Source organism: Biomphalaria glabrata, chromosome 1 (genome assembly GCF_947242115.1).
Source record: "Biomphalaria glabrata chromosome 1, xgBioGlab47.1, whole genome shotgun sequence".
Lineage (NCBI taxonomy): Eukaryota > Metazoa > Mollusca > Gastropoda > Planorbidae > Biomphalaria > Biomphalaria glabrata.
The window spans coordinates 51,039,744-51,057,244 of NC_074711.1; the positions used below are offsets into that span (position 1 = coordinate 51,039,744).

At 36.5% G+C, this 17,501-nt stretch overlaps 1 protein-coding gene across 6 annotated transcripts; it reads left to right on the plus strand.

The window, feature by feature from the left end:
- The first annotated feature begins 815 nt into the window (after positions 1-815).
- On the plus strand, positions 816-15,809 carry LOC106062463 (cylicin-1-like). 6 transcript variants are annotated; one of them, XM_056042397.1, is made up of 5 exons: positions 950-1,105; positions 3,768-3,859; positions 5,849-6,068; positions 9,605-9,702; positions 12,948-15,809. In XM_056042397.1, exon 5 carries the CDS (start codon positions 13,243-13,245, stop codon positions 15,568-15,570), a length of 2,328 nt encoding a protein of 775 aa, XP_055898372.1. In that variant the 5' UTR covers positions 950-1,105; positions 3,768-3,859; positions 5,849-6,068; positions 9,605-9,702; positions 12,948-13,242; the 3' UTR covers positions 15,571-15,809. The 6 variants fall into 6 exon arrangements, 4 of the variants coding, with proteins under 4 accessions (XP_055898372.1, XP_055898377.1, XP_055898386.1 ...); XM_056042402.1 differs by lacking the exon at positions 9,605-9,702; XM_056042411.1 differs by lacking the exon at positions 3,768-3,859 and having other exon boundaries at positions 973-1,105.
- Positions 15,810-17,501: the final 1,692 nt, after the last annotated feature.

Below are 17,501 nucleotides of genomic sequence, written 5' to 3' on the forward strand. Positions count from 1 at the left end.
AAGGAAAACCATTGCATTAATCGACATCTATTTTGAAGGATAAATGCGAAAGTCGTCAAGATGAAAGATTTTGCAGAATCGCAAGTGCCTATGAGGAGGCAGATGTGATAGAAATTTTCCCACAATGCCTTAGAATAGACGGAGCTATCTTCTGCGCTTTTCACTAGACTTCCTTGGTTCCCGCTGTCTTTTGAAATTGCTCTCCACCAAAGCTTATCATGTGCATTTCTGAGCTGGTCTTCATTGCACTTCTGGGAAGCGTTTCAGATACTCTGTACTCTAAGCTTTGTCAGGAGACCCGAGATTTATTTCGATCTCTTTTGAAGAAAATGCGCTGCTAGCTTTAATCTTGAAACAATTCTCTATCAAAGGATCAAGTTTCAAGAGAAACGTCCATTTTCATTTTGCTGCCTCGTAGAATGTTATTGGACAGATTTCTGGACACTAATTTAAAGTAGATGAAGCTGTTATCGCGTAAGCATGTCCATCAACTACTACCTAAAGCTCCTGTTCCAATATATTATGAGTATTGGGCGCAGATGAACTTTGTCTTAATCATCTTTTAGGTTTAAGCATGAGGCAAGGGTTAGGTTAGCGAGATAGCGTAGTGCAACTGACATGTGTGTTTTGACAGCGTCCCAGAAAAAATTGGTCAAACCAGTAAGTGTTAAACACTTTATCGCAGTCTAGTCACAAAGCTGATAAGAAAAAACTCTGTTATAAAACTTATAGTTCCAACGTACACAGAGTACTTGAAAATAGGTTCAACTACACCAGATGGAATCAGAGACAGGTAAAGAGTTCTACATAAGATGGAATCACATTTTCTGCAACAAATTATTTGTGGGATTGTATTTTGCATCTAGATTGTCATTCAACTTCGCAAAATATTGCTAACATGCATATACTTTACCATATACTATCAAGTCTCTAGGTTGTGATAAAAATAAGGATGCTGAAGTCGCAAACAGTTCTCGTGTCTATAAAGTAGATTTCCGGGGGAAAAAGTTTCCGTTAAAGCAAACAAATTCAACTATAGTCGTATTTATAAGTTTTTTTTTTCTGACAGTTGAACCTAGATTTATGATGATTACCACCAATCTAGGTAGGTCTATAGAAATCTAATTGGAAATGTTCATTCTATCCATTTCATTTCAAAGTATGTCAGTAAATTTTTATTGATAATAGATATGATTTGCTTTAAGGGAGTTTTTTCTTAAAGCATCAAAATTAATTAATTGCTGCAGCTGAATCTCAATCTGGCCTTAAACTCAGAAACTATATGATACAGATACAGACCAAAATCTGGTTACTAGATTAGATTTAGTAGCTAATTATAAGCTTTTAAGCCTACATCTAGCCTCCATAGAGTGTAGTATTACTGAATAAATGTAGATTGAAATATCTATGACTAGAAATCTTACCTATCGCGGAACTTACACTGGAAGTGGTTAGATTAGCTTGTTATTACAAATTAGTCCATAGTCATATATATATCTCAAAATAATATATTAAGCCTAAATCTATACTGTCCTACTTAATTTTTAAACATTTGACTAACATATTATGCTTAAATCCTTGTATTGGGCTTAAGTAGATTGAAGATATCTTGAAACAAAAAGTGTTCATCCAACGCTTTGATAGAGTCGAATGATAAAGTAGGCCTAATTACACTGTCAGGAAAGAGACACTATAGCCTAAGCTACTAAATGAAATGTCCAAACACTGGAAGGGCTCTTTTTCTTTACCATGTCAATGATCACGTCTAACGTTGACTAAATTGGTTTACTTGTAAGAGCACAAACAACCAGCGCCTACGGGAACCGACATAGAGTAGGCCTGCTTGTTTTTGGAACAGTTCAACGTCAGGTCGTTAGGTGGGCATACACTTTACTGACAATTCGCGGACATAGGTCATAATGCTAAGGAAGATATTTGCTGGAACAATACCTTATCTACAATATTCATGAACAGCCTATTCACCACGTATCTAAATTCATCAACAGCTTATTCACTACGTATCTAAATTCATCAACAGCTTTTTCACTAAGTATCTACATTCATCAACAGCTTATTCACTAAGTATCTACATTCATCAAAAATTATTCACTAATTATCTAAATTCACCAACAGCTTATTCACTAAGTATCTAACTTCATCAACAGCTTATTCACTACGTATCTAAATTCACCAACAGCTTATTCACTAAGTATCTAAATTCACCAACAGCTTATTCACTAAGTATCTAAATTCACCAACAGCTTATTCACTACTAATCTAAATTCATCAACAGCATATTTAATACTTATCTAAATTCATCAACAACTTATTCACTACGTATCTACATTCATCAACAGCTTATTCACTAAGTATCTAAAGTCATCAACAGCTTATTCACTAAGTATTTGAATTCATCAAAACGTATTCACTAAGTATCTACATTCATCAACAGCTTATTCACTAAGTATCTAAATTCATCAACAGCTTATTCACTAGGTATCTAAATTCATCAACAGCTTATTCACTACGTATCCAAATTCATCAACAACTTATTCACTAAGTATCTACATTCATCGAAACTTATTCACTAAGTATCTAAATTCATCAACAGCTTATTCACTACGTATCCAAATTCATCAACAGCTTATTCATTACGTATCTAAATTCATCAACAGCTTATTCACCACGTATCTAAATTCATCAACAACTTATTTCACCACGTATCTAAATTCATCAACAACTTATTCACCACGTATCTAAATTCATCAACAACTTATTTCAACACGTATCTAAATTCATCAACAACTTATTTCACCACGTATTTAAATTCATCAACAGCTTATTCATCACGTATCTAAATTCATCAACAACTTATTTCACCACGTATCTAAATTCATCAACAACTTATTTCACCACGTATCTAAATTCATCAACAACTTATTTCACCACGTATCTAAATTCATCAACAGCTTATTTCACCACGTATTTAAATTCATCAACAACTTATTCACTACATATTTAAATTCATCAACAACTTATTTCACCACGTATTCAAATTCATCAACAACTTATTTCACTACATATTTAAATTCATCAACAACTTATTCACTACGTATTTAAATTCATCAACAGCTTATTCACTACATATTTAAATTCATCAACAACTTATTCACTACATATTTGAATTCATCAACAACTTATTCACTACATATTTAAATTCATCAACAACTTATTTCTCCACGTATTTAAATTCATCAACAACTTATTTCACTACGTATTTAAATTCATCAACAGCTTATTCACTACGTATCCAAATTCATCAACAGCTTATTCACTACGTATCCAAATTCATCAACAACTTATTTCACCACGTATTTAAATTCATCAACAACTTATTTCACCACGTATTTAAATTCCTCAACAACTTATTTCACCACGTATTTAAATTCATCAACAACTTATTTCACCACGTATTTAAATTCATCAACAACTTATTTCACCACGTATTTAAATTCATCAACAACTTATTTCACCACGTATTTAAATTCATCAACAACTTATTTCACCACGTATTTAAATTCATCAACAACTTATTTCACCACGTATTTAAATTCATCAACAACTTATTTCACCACTTATTTAAATTCATCAACAACCTATTCATCACGTATCCACAATTTTCTCCATGATTGATTCAAAGTTAATCTAAAATTTAACCACAAAATGTAAGTGACGACTCAAATAAGTCTTTTTTTGTATTTTCTCAGTTTGTAACTCTCATCCTTAGAGAAGTCTGTCTGTCACACTTCAACGCACGCACAAGTCAGCTTTGACAAATAAAGATACACTATTATCATGTGTAAGTTTCTCATGGATAATTTAATACTAATATAAATCTTAAAAAATCTTTTTAGCAAACTGTTAAATAGGGCCTACACTTTTCAGATTTTTTAATTTGATAAAAAAAATGCTTTCGAGAAGTTTTGAAGTTCCTTTGGAAATAAATTTTGATCTGTCATTCTTTCTTATCATTGATATTGTCAAGTGCTACTTGGAATGTAGGTGCCTTAATTAAAGGTTTACGAAATGTTTAAGTTACAGCTAAACTGTTTTGAAAGTTCTTATTGGCACCGCACTGTGTGTGTGTATTTTCATTGGTTGAACAGCATCCTCTTCAGTTCTTCACTGGTTGGACAGAAGGTAAACAGCCATGGGAATGACTTGCTGAGAAAAGTTAAACAGATTACTGTATTTACTAAATTAAGAAAACATTATCTCCAATTCTTTTAATCTAAGCCTTATGAAAAAAACATCAATTAGATCTTGTAGTTATGTTTCACATGACTTATATTTCCTAAAAGGCTAAAGCCATGTTGGTATGGAGAAAGGACATTATGTTTATCTCAGTGGTTTTTGAGGTTGCTACATATTCCGTGTTCCAGTATTGTACACAGGATGCTGTTGAGTGATCTGGTCTGGAGTTTTCTGGATCGGATAGGCTACATCTCCTTTTTTTTTTAAATATGGGAGTGACATTAGCTTTTTTTTCTAGTCCCTTGGTATTCTTCCCTGGTCAAGTGATGCCTGAAAAAGTATTTTGAACACAAGCTCATTTAGTAATTTAGTTCTTTAAGTTATCTAATGGACGCGATCGTTGTACGGCCATTACACCCATCTATCTGTAGACACTGCGTATACCTTTATGGAGCTGTAGCCTACATCTTTACCTAATTTTAAGTCCCCGTAGGCAGACCCTAAAACCAATACAACCCAACCAACACACCGTAAGGAAGTGCTGAGCTGATGAAAAAAAAATACAAGCTATTTTTACTTAGTACAGTCTACAAAAGAGCCAACAGCTCTGTAGCAAAAAGTTGATTAGAAGAAGTAGGCCTATCAGAGAAATGTAGGACAGTCTGGAGAAATGAGAAAGTCAAGTAGAATCGCATTAACCTAGAAATAAATAAAAAAAAACAACTACAAGTCTCTTTCCGCTCAGTTGTGACTTATCATCTAATTGCTCTGGGCTTCCAACTTAATTTTTTCACCCATACATTACAGTTGGAAGGATTTAAACATAACTCTAGGTTTAGATAAGACAAACAAAACATAACTCTAGGTTTAGATAAGACAAACAAAACATAACTCTAGGTTTAGATAAGACAAACAAAACATAACTCTAGGTTTAGATAAGACAAACAAAACATAACTCTAGGTTTAGATAAGACAAACAAAACACAAATCTAGGTTTAGCTAGAACCAAACAAAACGTTTGTGTATTCTTTCGTTTATTTGATCTTGTTTGTTTGTTTCGGACTCAGCAGCTTCCCATGACAAGTCTTACAGCATGGACTGTATTATGTACAAGTGGTATTGCATTTGTGTCTTTCTCTATCTGTGCTTCATCCTATTCAAGCTTGCGACAGCCATGCTGACGAGAAGACAATAGTTGTGAAAAAGTAATGCAGCATTTGTTCAGTGATTTGACTAGCAATCATCCAGGGATACCTTTGATTATACCATCAATCATGTGGACGAAACCGATTTCCATTGCCAATGATATCTACTACCATCAGTTATTCCAACACTACAGATTATGCTACCAATCATCCTGTTTCTAATATCACCTCCAATATATTGATTTCACTTTCATTATTCACTATGACAATGTTCTCGTTATAGATCAAATTATGTTCTAGTAAAATTAGTTTTGTGCACACATGTATGCACCAACATCAATAAACAAATTTGTATCTTTCTCGCTCTCTTCTCTCTGTGTATCGTGGTTTTGTGTTGCCTGTGGGATTTAAAGTATGCTTAATGTCACAGCCTGTATCCTTCTATACAGTTCAGAGACATGCAGAGTCACTAAAATAAATATGGAAAAGCTCCAGACCTTTGTTAACAGATGCCTATGCCGGATATTAGGAATCAGAGGTAATTCATCAGTGAAGCTGAGGATACTGGAATGACATGGGAGCAGACGAAAAAAGCTGCTTAGAACCGAATTTGGTGGAGAGGTGTGGTTGAGGCCTATGCTCCCATGGGAGTGCACAGGATTAAGTAAAGTAGGTCAAGTCAAAGTCTATAATAAATGTCAACTAGTCTGCAGGTCTGCCAAGAAATCCAACTGTTTGCAATCAAAGCTCTAAATATCTCTCTCTAAATATTTTTCTCTAAATATCTCTCTCTAAATATTTTTCTCTAAATATCTCTCTCTAAATATCTCTCTAAATATCTCTCTCTAAATATCTCTCTCTAAATATTTTTCTCTAAATATCTCTCTCAAAATATCTCTCTCTAAATATCTCTCTCTAAATATTTTTCTCTAAATATCTCTCTCAAAATATCTCTCTCTAAATATTTTTCTCTAAATATCTCTCTCAAAATATCTCTCTCTCTAAATATCTCTCTCTAAATATCTCTCGAGATTAAATGAAAACTTGCACTTTTATTTACAATGAGACTATCGTCGTTTCTTGACTAGTGTTGTTTGTTTGTTTTATATATATATATATATATATATATATATATATATATATATGTAATATAATATATATGCATCCTGTGTATGAATATGTGTAGTTGCGGCAGAAAAAAAACCATAGGGTATATTAAATATTGAATTGAGAAGCCGAAGAATATTCTACATTAGGACTAGCTTTTTTTGTGTTGTTATTGGCGGGGCAGCGGAGGGAAATGAAAGTGTGTGACAATGAGTTGACCAGTTTATCTAACAGATTGATATCAAATATAGATTTAGATTTTCGTTTGGCCGTCTATGTCTGTCCTTGACAGCGGATGTTATTTTGGTCTCAAAGGTGTATCCCGCGGCCTTTGTGAGTGACCTCCATCAGTCTCGTTCTGAGGCCGCATGCAATCAGATGCTCGCTTCTATGTCAGCTAAGGCAAGCTAGTTTTTAAAGCGTTTCCGTGGGGCACCTCTGTTACGTCGACCACCTTTTAGCTCACCAAAAAAGACTGCCTTTGGCATACGTTCGTCCCCCATACTGGATACTTGCCCTGCTCAGCGTAACTGTCGGACCATAAGAAGTCCCTCTATACTAGTCTATACTGTCTATACCGGCGTTCGCAAGGACATCTGTTTGTAGTGCGGTCTTGCCACCGTATGTTCATGATGGAGCGCAAGCATCTTTGGTGAAAGCGTTCAAGTAGTCTTAGTTGCTTTATGTATTATACCCATGTCTCAGATGCATAAAGAAGGGTTGAGAGAACCACCTCTTGGTAGACACTGATTTTCCGAAGCGCAGTGTTATTGTTCTGTCCAAAACACTACAAACATAGACGGCAAATTGGTTGCCCATTAGTTTTGATTCCAGACAATTTCAAATTCATCACGTTGTTTATTGGTAACGACGCTTTGAAAATATTAATTTGAAATAGTATTTTCTCACCTATTTGAACCATTTCACTTACAAAATTCAAATATGAACTCATTCGTTGTTCTATAAAGTCTGAAGTCTAGAGATCTACTTGACTTTCATTTTTTGTGTGTACAAAGCTTCTATCATCTCACTCTGTCTGTCTGGTAAAAAGCTTCTATCATCTCACTCTGTCTGTCTGGTACAAAGCTTCTATCATCTCACTCTGTCAGTCTGGTACAAAGCTTCTATCATCTCACTCTGTCTGTCTGGTACAAAGCTTCTATCATCTCACTCTGTCAGTCTGGTACAAAGCTTCTATCATCTCACTCTGTCTGTCTGGTACAAAGCTTCTATCATCTCACTCTGTCTGTCTGGTACAAAGCTTCTATCATCTCACTCTGTCTGTCTGGTACAAAGCTTCTATCATCTCACTCTGTCAGTCTGGTACAAAGCTTCTATCATCTCACTCTGTCTGGTACAAAGCTTCTATCATCTCACTCTGTCTGTCTGGTAAAAAGCTTCTATCATCTCACTCTGTCTGTCTGGTACAAAGCTTCTATCATCTCACTCTGTCAGTCTGGTACAAAGCTTCTATCATCTCACTCTGTCTGTCTGGTACAAAGCTTCTATCATCTCAATCTGTCAGTATGGTACAAAGCTTCTATCATCTCACTCTGTCTGTCTGGTACAAAGCTTCTATCTTCTCACTCTGTCTGTCTGGTACAAAGCTTCTATTATCTCACTCTGTCTGTCTGGTACAAAGCTTCTATCATCTCACTCTGTCAGTCTGGTACAAAGCTTCTATCATCTCACTCTGTCTGGTACAAAGCTTCTATCATCTCACTCTGTCTGTCTGGTAAAAAGCTTCTATCATCTCACTCTGTCTGTCTGGTACAAAGCTTCTATCATCTCACTCTGTCTGTCTGGTACAAAGCTTCTATCATCTCACTCTGTCAGTCTGGTACAAAGCTTCTATCATCTCACTCTGTCTGGTACAAAGCTTCTATCATCTCACTCTGTCTGGTACAAAGCTTCTATCATCTCACTCTGTCTGTCTGGTAAAAAGCTTCTATCATCTCACTCTGTCTGTCTGGTACAAAGCTTCTATCATCTCACTCTGTCTGTCTGGTACAAAGCTTCTATCATCTCACTCTGTCTGTCTGGTACAAAGCTTCTATCATCTCACTCTGTCAGTCTGGTACAAAGCTTCTATCATCTCACTCTGTCTGGTACAAAGCTTCTATCATCTCACTCTGTCTGGTACAAAGCTTCTATCATCTCACTCTGTCTGTCTGGTAAAAAGCTTCTATCATCTCACTCTGTCTGTCTGGTACAAAGCTTCTATCATCTCACTCTGTCTGTCTGGTAAAAAGCTTCTATCATCTCACTCTGTCTGTCTGGTACAAAGCTTCTATCATCTCACTCTGTCTGTCTGGTACAAAGCTTCTATCATCTCACTCTGTCTGTCTGGTACAAAGCTTCTATCATCTCACTCTGTCTGTTGGTACAAAGCTTCTATCATCTTGTGTATAGAATTAAAAAACCTTTTATTTTCATAATCACTTGTCTAGCTTAGTGCTAGACCAATGAGGCTTCAGTCCTCCAGGTGGATTGCAAGTCGAGCAATTTAAAAAAATGACTTTTGAAAAGCCAGCCTTGAAATCTTCTTGCTCAGCTTGGTCCCCACAAGTGATTGAACCATAGCGCATTGGTGTTCTTGATCTATTACAAATTAACTATATAATTGAGTAAAAATAATTGATACATTTCTATTAATTTAAGCTTTGTATATTTTATATTTTATTTAATGACTAGTTGAAATGTTTGTATGAACATAAATTCATACATAAAAAACTAGGTGCTCTACACAAATATCTTGAACAGACCAGATGTTTGCTTACAAGCAATCGCCAAATAAGTAAACAATAAATAATCAAACAACCAACAGACCGTAGTCGATAAATTAGTTGTTGAATAAAGGAAACGAGTGCAAGATAATTCGAGCATTGAAAACTGTTTCTTATAGAATCTACACTTGAAACATTAAAACTGCGTTTAGGATTGAGATAAAATAAAAGCTACAATGGAGTGGTCAGTGGTGATCCAGTAAAATCAACGATGGAGATCCAGTCGAATCTAGGTTTGAAATGCAAAAAATCGCCATTGAAAATAAATAAAATTATTTGTAAAATAATAGGCTTCTTATTTTCTTTTGATAGCGAAAAAAAAAACAGTCTTATATGTGAAAGGAGAACTAGAGAACAGAGAGATCGGAATTAAAGTTTGGATCAAAGAAATAGCCTACATTGACTAAATTGTGAGTCATTTGAAATGCTTGCATCAAGACACTCAATAAATAATTGCATTTTCTGAATAATTACATTTAGTTTTTTAAAAATAATTTAAAGATTATTTTTAAAAAAGCCACACCATCAAATTATTAGACATTGAATTGGCCTGGCTCACAAGTTGCGCTAAGCTCTTCTTTAGAATACTGCAGATGTGTTTCAATTTGAAATTCACACTCGAAGTCTTGAACCTCTTTAATGCAGAGAACGGAAGTGGCACTTAGAAATAAAATGGCGGCAATAGTGTTTAAATGTGTTAGAAAAAAATAAAAGCTTTTTCTGCTTTTATTTCAGTCTACAAAATGCCGCCAAAATGTTTAGTCAATAGCCGAGACTTCCATCTTTCATGTCATTTGAAACTGGGAAACAATGTTATGTGCTTAACAATGGTGGAGCATTGTTCCAAATCAGGAGAACTGCAACATTAATGATAAAATCAAGTGCTAGATCGAGAATCTAGATTCATTCTTTATCTAGATAGAATAAGGTGTGATATTTAAAATGAGTTTTTGAGTTGCCTTGTATTCAGGTGCAGGCCCAAACTGTTTATAAGATCAATAGCTAGTAGAAGACACTTTCTATCTCCTGGTCTGATTTTTTTTACATCCTACATCTCGCTACTGACATCCAACATCTTACATCTCGCTACTGACAACCTACATCTTACATCTCACTACTGACATCCTACATCTTACATCTCGCTACTGACATCCAATATCTTACTTCTCACTACTGACAACCTACATCTTACATCTCGCTACTGACATCCAATATCTTACTTCTCGCTACTGACAACCTACATCTTACATCTCGCTACTGACATCCTACATCTCGCTACTGACATCCTACATCTTACATCTCGCTACTGACATCCAATATCTTACTTCTCGCTACTGACAACCTACATCTTACATCTCGCTACTGACATCCTACATCTCGCTACTGACATCCTACATCTTACATCTCTCTACTGACATCCTACATCTTACATCTCACTACTCACATCCTATATCTCACTACTCACATCCTACATATTACATCTCACTACTCACATCCTACATCTCACTAGTGACATCCTACATCTCGCTACTGACATCCTACATCTCGCTACTGACATCCTACATCTCACTACTGACATCCTACATCTCGCTACTGACATCCTACATCTCACTACTGACATCCTACATCTCGCTAATGACATCCTACATCTCTCTAATGACATTATACTTCTTACATCTCACTACTCACATCCTACATCTCACTACTGACATCCTACATCTCGCTACTGACATCCTACATCTTAGATCTCGCTACTGACATCATACTTCTTACATCTCACTACTCACATCTTACATCTCGCTACTGACAACCTACATCTTACATCTCACTTTAAATTAATCACGCTACTCACTTTTACAAGCTCATACTTACGTCTCACAACTTAAATCTTTATTAGGCTATTGACATGCCACACCTTGCTACTGTTATCTTACACCTGACTTCTTATTTGCCTTAAAAACGGAACACTTTTGGGATGTGTTCTTGTTCTACAGATTAACTGGTCATATTTCTTTTACACCCGCAACAATTCAATGTACCGCAATTAGTATCGTGTAATTGTGATTCTTTGACGTTAAAGGAATTTTTAAAAAGTTTTCCATATGCAAAGTCATGACAGATATCTAGAGACAGACGTCTAGAGACAGACGTCTAGAGACAGACATCTAGAGACAGACGTCTAGAGACAGACATCTAGAGACAGACATTTAGATACAGACATCTAGAAACAAACATCTAGAGAGAGACATCTCGAGACAGACATCTCGAGACAGACATCTAGAGACAGATATCTAGAGACAGACATCTAGAGACAGACATTTAGATACAGACATCTAGAAACAAACATCTAGAGAGAGACATCTCGAGACAGACATCTCGAGACAGACATCTAGAGACAGACATCTAGAGACATACATCTAGAGACAGATATCTAGAGACAGGCATTAAAAAAACGTTATGTTTCACTTTCAGACCCTTAAATCTATAGGGTGATGTAGAGGTCATCTGTTTCCATGGCCAACGGTTACCGAGGGTGTCAACCAACAGTCTTTACTTTCCCTAACTTAAATCATTAGAGTTGGGTGGACTCAGATGCGTCCTAAAAGTTTCCGAAATAAAAATCCAAGGCTTCATCGACATTCAAACTCATATTGGAAGCATAAAGCTTTACCACTCAGCCACGATGAACCGACAATTAATAACAGTAATATTCTGAGTTGACGGTGAGAGAAACTGTGTCTATTGTGAAACTGAAAATAATTGTTGCGCTACACCTTTGACTAGCTTAGCACTAGATCTAGTAAATTCAAATAGACGAAGAAGGGTGTGAGTCTAAGCATTTAAGCAAAGAATGGGAGCCACAGATGACTACATAGACTTCAATAAAACCAACAAGCCAAAAGTATATTACATGACATCTTGATAGCAATTGTTCATTTAAATCAGTGATGCCCAACCTAATTCGACCTGAGGGCTATTTTAATTTCCAACACTCGTCTCGCGAGCCACATGACCGAAAAGCTACAAAAACTAAATGTAACTGTTCTGAAACTATTTTACCAGAACCGCCTAGATTTAGTGCTACATTCATTGATATTTGACGATTTTATTTTTTTCCACTTCAGAAAATAGCTTCATTTTTTTACTTAAAAGGTTAGCAACAGTGTAGGTGACTTTAAAACCGACTAATTTTCTTGTCTCGTTTTGGTGAATATTCCCATCAATCCTCTAAGGTCTAGCTGTAGTCAATCTTTTATTTGTGGTTCAAAACAATGATGCCGCCATATTTATTTTATAATGCTGCTGCTGATATATATGTTGTTTTTTTAAACATCACTTTCTTTATAAAACAAATATATTGGCTTATTAGGTAAAGATCCGCCCACTTTTCCTGGTAGATTCTACATTTCCTATTTATACACGCACAAACGTTAAAGGTCATGGTATCAATACATCAGAGAAAATATAAGAGTCCTAAAGTAGTAAAGATACATTTTTCAACTTTTTTTTTTTGGATGGGGGATTTTATCCACTTTGTGCCGACGTTTCGGCGGGCCGAATCCGGCCCGCGGGCCTTATTTTGGGCATCACTGATTTAAATCATACAATCCAGAGTCTAATCTAATGATTGCATTACATTTACATATTCTATTAGTCCTCAGTGCACACGGAAACTGTAAAATGATAGACGTCCAACCACAAAAGTGATAGGAACTCTTCAAAGAAGGAACAAAAGAATACAGCTCATTTTAACTAACGTAGAAAACTTCTACCAATCACGTTCGTATAACTACCAAGCAGCAGGAAGCAATATTTGAAAGTGCTGCATTTCCCAATGACTTCAATGCACTATGTCATTGACATGTTTGTGTTGCCCAGAAGACGTTCAAGAGCTTTAAGTGTGAACATTGACAGTCAGACTTTAGTTTAAAGACTGTCTAGATTTAACAATGAGCAAACCGTTACCAAAAAAAACATACTCCAAGGAAGAACAGAAAGGTAAAGGCAAGAAAGAAGACATTAAAGGTAAAAAAGATGACCCTAAAGGTAAAAAAGACGACCCTAAAGGTAGGAAAGACGAAAAAGGAAAAAGCGATACCAAACTGAAGGACACTAAAAGCAAAGAAAAGGTTTTATCAAGTCCTAATCTTCCCAGCGAGTCTGCCTCGAAGCAGAAATCCAAACTCGATGTCTCTGGTGACGAAGACAGCACAAACGAGTTTTCACCTTCCCCGAAACAAACCGATCCTTTGTCTCCTGAAGCTTCTGAAAGATATACACAAGAAGTAGAGCCGACTTCTGATGAATTAGCAGACGATGACAAAAAGGTTCAGGAGCACGTTCCTGACGAGCCGAAAAAGCCTAAGAAGAAATCTTCAGAAAAGGACGATGTTAAAATTAGTCAATCGAAGGGGCGAGATGACCACACACAAGAGGAAGCAGATAGCAAAAAACCAAGTAAGTCCGATAAACCAGGAAAACAAGACTTCGGCAGCAAAGAGGATAAAGCTTGTGAAACAGATCGTGAAAGTAAAAAGAAAACAAGACCGTCAGCAGACGAGAAGCAGCAATCGTCAAGGGCTAGTAAAGAAACGGACAATGAGAAAGCAGACAAGAAAGGTGATGACTCTAGGAAAGAAATGAGTTCAGCAAAAAAAAGAGATGGTAAAAGAGATTGGTGCTCTCAAGACTATCAAGAGAATGAAAACAAAAAATTCAAAAGCTTTAAATCTCGAGATCGCGAGTCTGACAGAGACAAAATGATGAGAGCACAGCAATATGAGCAAACAAGAGATAGGTGTTGGGACAGACAAGATGGCGTGAGAAGAAAAGAGACGTGGGGGCCATGCACTTGCAACAATGAGGAGCGTCAAGCTCACCGAAACAGACAGTTTTGTCTTCCCGACCAGAAAGAGTCTGATTTAAAAAAAAAGTCATACTACTCTACGTCGCCGGAAATGGATTACAGACAAACGCAATCTTACCGGAAGCCGAAAGCTGATAGCACCAGGGACACGTATTGTCAATATCGAGACGACGATAGAGACCACTACGACGTTCCTAAAAGTCGTCACTATGTGCATGGATCGACCTCTTTTAATAACGATAACAGATATATGGGGCGAGCTCCCAAATGTAACACTTCTCCTTCCCAACTACGTGAAGAGTGGTGGTCGAAACGTTCTGAACCAACAGGAACTACCAGAAAATGTCAACACATGACTGAAAGAACAGGATACCAGAATCAAAGGCAATGCATGCCTTCCAGAGACAATCCGTCAATGAGAATTACTCAGCCAGCAAGACAAATGTGTTGCCTGAAGCACGAAGACATGTCTCCATCAAGAAGATGCTGTACTAGAGCTCAAGAAAGCGGCCCGCAGTCACCATTGTGTCAACGCTTCAATTCTAGCCCTGTATCTAGAAAAAGGGCAACTCCAAACGTCAGCCCCGAATGTCAGGCTTTACGTTCTTTTAGACAGTCTTATAGAGCACAAGGCAAATGTTCATGCTTTCCACAGACTTTAGGGTCGTCGGCATGCCTGCCGCGAAGAATCACTTGCCCTGTATCACAATGTAACGACTACTGTTGTAATGATCGAGGAATAACGTATCTTCCTGTTTGCTCTGCAAATACGTGCGAAATGGAGGCTGGCTCCTCACAGAAAACACCCAGTTACACTAATACCAGCTCTTGGAAGCGCGTACAGCAAGACTCCACTCTCCCTTCCCACAGAAGTCTAAGCGCAGCCTCGAGGCGAAATCACTACATGGACACAGCCACACGCTTCAACGATTATAGTGGCAGCGGGTGCGGGCGTTCCACTTCCCAGCTTGCACTTTATTCTTCCTCCCTAAGGGATACTGGCTCGGGTTTTAAAAGCGACAAATGCATGAAGACGGGCTGCCGTTATGAACCTCGAAGATCCTTCAGCGAGGCAAGATCCCAAACTCCGTATTCGTCTAGCTCAATGTCAAGATTTAAAATCAATTCCAATACGCCCTCAAAATACAGTCCTGTATTTGCTGCATCCATGTCTAACCCATATCAGACCAATTCTATCTCCTACAATTCCAAACTTTTATCCTCACGAGATAACAGATCTGCCACTTTAAGCTGCAGCTGCGACTACAGGGGAAGTACGTCCGAATGTGGGGCGACCAACAGAAGTCTAACTGACAGGGACATGAGCAGCAGAATGGGATCCAACAGTGAACTAAAATGTACTTCCTATCAAGGTCTTAGTGGAAGCTGTATGAACCTTCCTAAAGAATAAGATTTCGCAAATAAAGGTTTAATCCTGAATCACAGTGCTACGGGCAACGTTTGAGAAATATTCAGAGCGTGAACTTCTTAGTTTATTTGAACACATCCAACACAACGTAGTTTCAATGTATACAACACAACCTGGTGGGCAGTTCTATAGTCGAATGGAATCTTCCATCAATCAGTCAAAGTGCTAATTCTCAGTAGAACCTCATTATATATATAATATATCATTATATATATAATATATCATTAAAGTTGAAAAATAATAAAAAAAAAACCTTCAATGTAAAAGTGGCCAAGTAGCTGTAGAGATAATATATTTAAAAAACAATATTAAGAAAACAATCTCATAATGCTTTTATTATTATTATTATTTACTTGAATATTTCTTCCCATTTTAGTTAGATTATCATAGGCAGTATAAAGAAGGTCTGTTTGATTTCTAGCTTTGCCAGTAAAAAAAAGTTTGGATTTTATTTCTTGAAACTTTTGCAGAACATGAAGGATTTCTCATGCGGCCAGAAAGGACAAACGGCTTCTATCTTGAACATTAAGTAAGGGGAGGTCGAATCAACATCTTTCGTCCACAGTGAGGCCGAAATCAAAATACTTAGATATTGAAAAAATAAAAATACTTTGATCCTGGCAACAAATCAAAATACTTAGATCCTGAAAAAAACAAAATACTTAGATGCTGAAAAAAAATTCTTAGATCCTGAAATAATCAAAATACTTAGATGCTGAAAAAAAAATTCTTAGATCCTGCAATAATCAAAATACTTAGATGCTGAAAAAAATACTTAGATCCTGAAATAATCAAAATACTTAGATGCTGAAAAAAATACTTAGATCCTGAAAAAATCAAAATACTTAGATGCTGAAAAAAAATTCTTAGATCCTGAAATAATCAAAATACTTATATGCTGAAAAAATCAAAATACTTAGATGCTGAAAAAAAACAACAACAACAAAGTACTTAGATCCTGATCAAAATACTTTGATACTGACAACAAAGCAAAATATTTTGATCCTGACTACAAATCAAAATATGTAGATCCTGCTTCGTTCAGGGTAGGACGGTAAACTGCTTCGTTCTGGGTAGGACGGTAAACTGCTTCGTTCTGGGTAGGACGGTAAACTGCTTCGTTCTGGGTAGGACGGTAAACTGTTTCATTATGGGTAGGACGGTGAACTGCTTCATTATGGGTAGGACGGTAAACTGTTCGTTCTGGGTAGAGTTATGGGTAGGACGTTAAACTGCTTCATTATGGGTAGGACGGTAAACTGTTCGTTCTGGGTAGGACGGTAAACTGCTTCGTTCTGGGTAGGACGGTAAACTGCTTCGTTCTGGGTAGGACGGTAAACTGCTTCGTTCTGGGTAGGACGGTAAACTGCTTCGTTCTGGGTAGGACGGTAAACTGCTTCGTTCTGGGTAGGACGGTAAACTGCTTCGTCTTGAGTCCGTCGTCATTAAGGTTTTTACAAAACTTATATCAACTCTCTGTCACTCTGTCTGTTTAAAAGTTTGTACACGTGATTTTCCCCACACCCATTCTCGGATCAAGTTGAAACTTTGCACAATTACTCATTGGCATACCATACCATATACAATGCATTCATCAATACATTTTTTGTTTGATATCGACAAGAGAAATGCTTAAGTATGGAGACATGGCTAAATATTTGGTGTTTTGTCCCCATATATAATTGTACAATTTTTTTTTCTTTCACACCCGTTCTCGGCTCAAATTAAAACTTTCAAAAAGATTATTATTGTACCTAACAGAACATCAATTAATTTACAAAAAAAAAACAACAAAAACATCTAATTAATCAAATAATTCTTGGTAATTACTTATTTTTTATATGGAACAAAAATAACTTCTACATTATATATAGATGCAGTTGTACATATGGAGTTCTTACCCTTCGATAAAT

Coding starts and splice junctions, on each gene's coding strand:
- LOC106062463 (XM_056042397.1), top strand. CDS start 13,243: ATGAGCAAACCGTTACCAAAAAAAACATACTCCAAGGAAGAACAGAAA.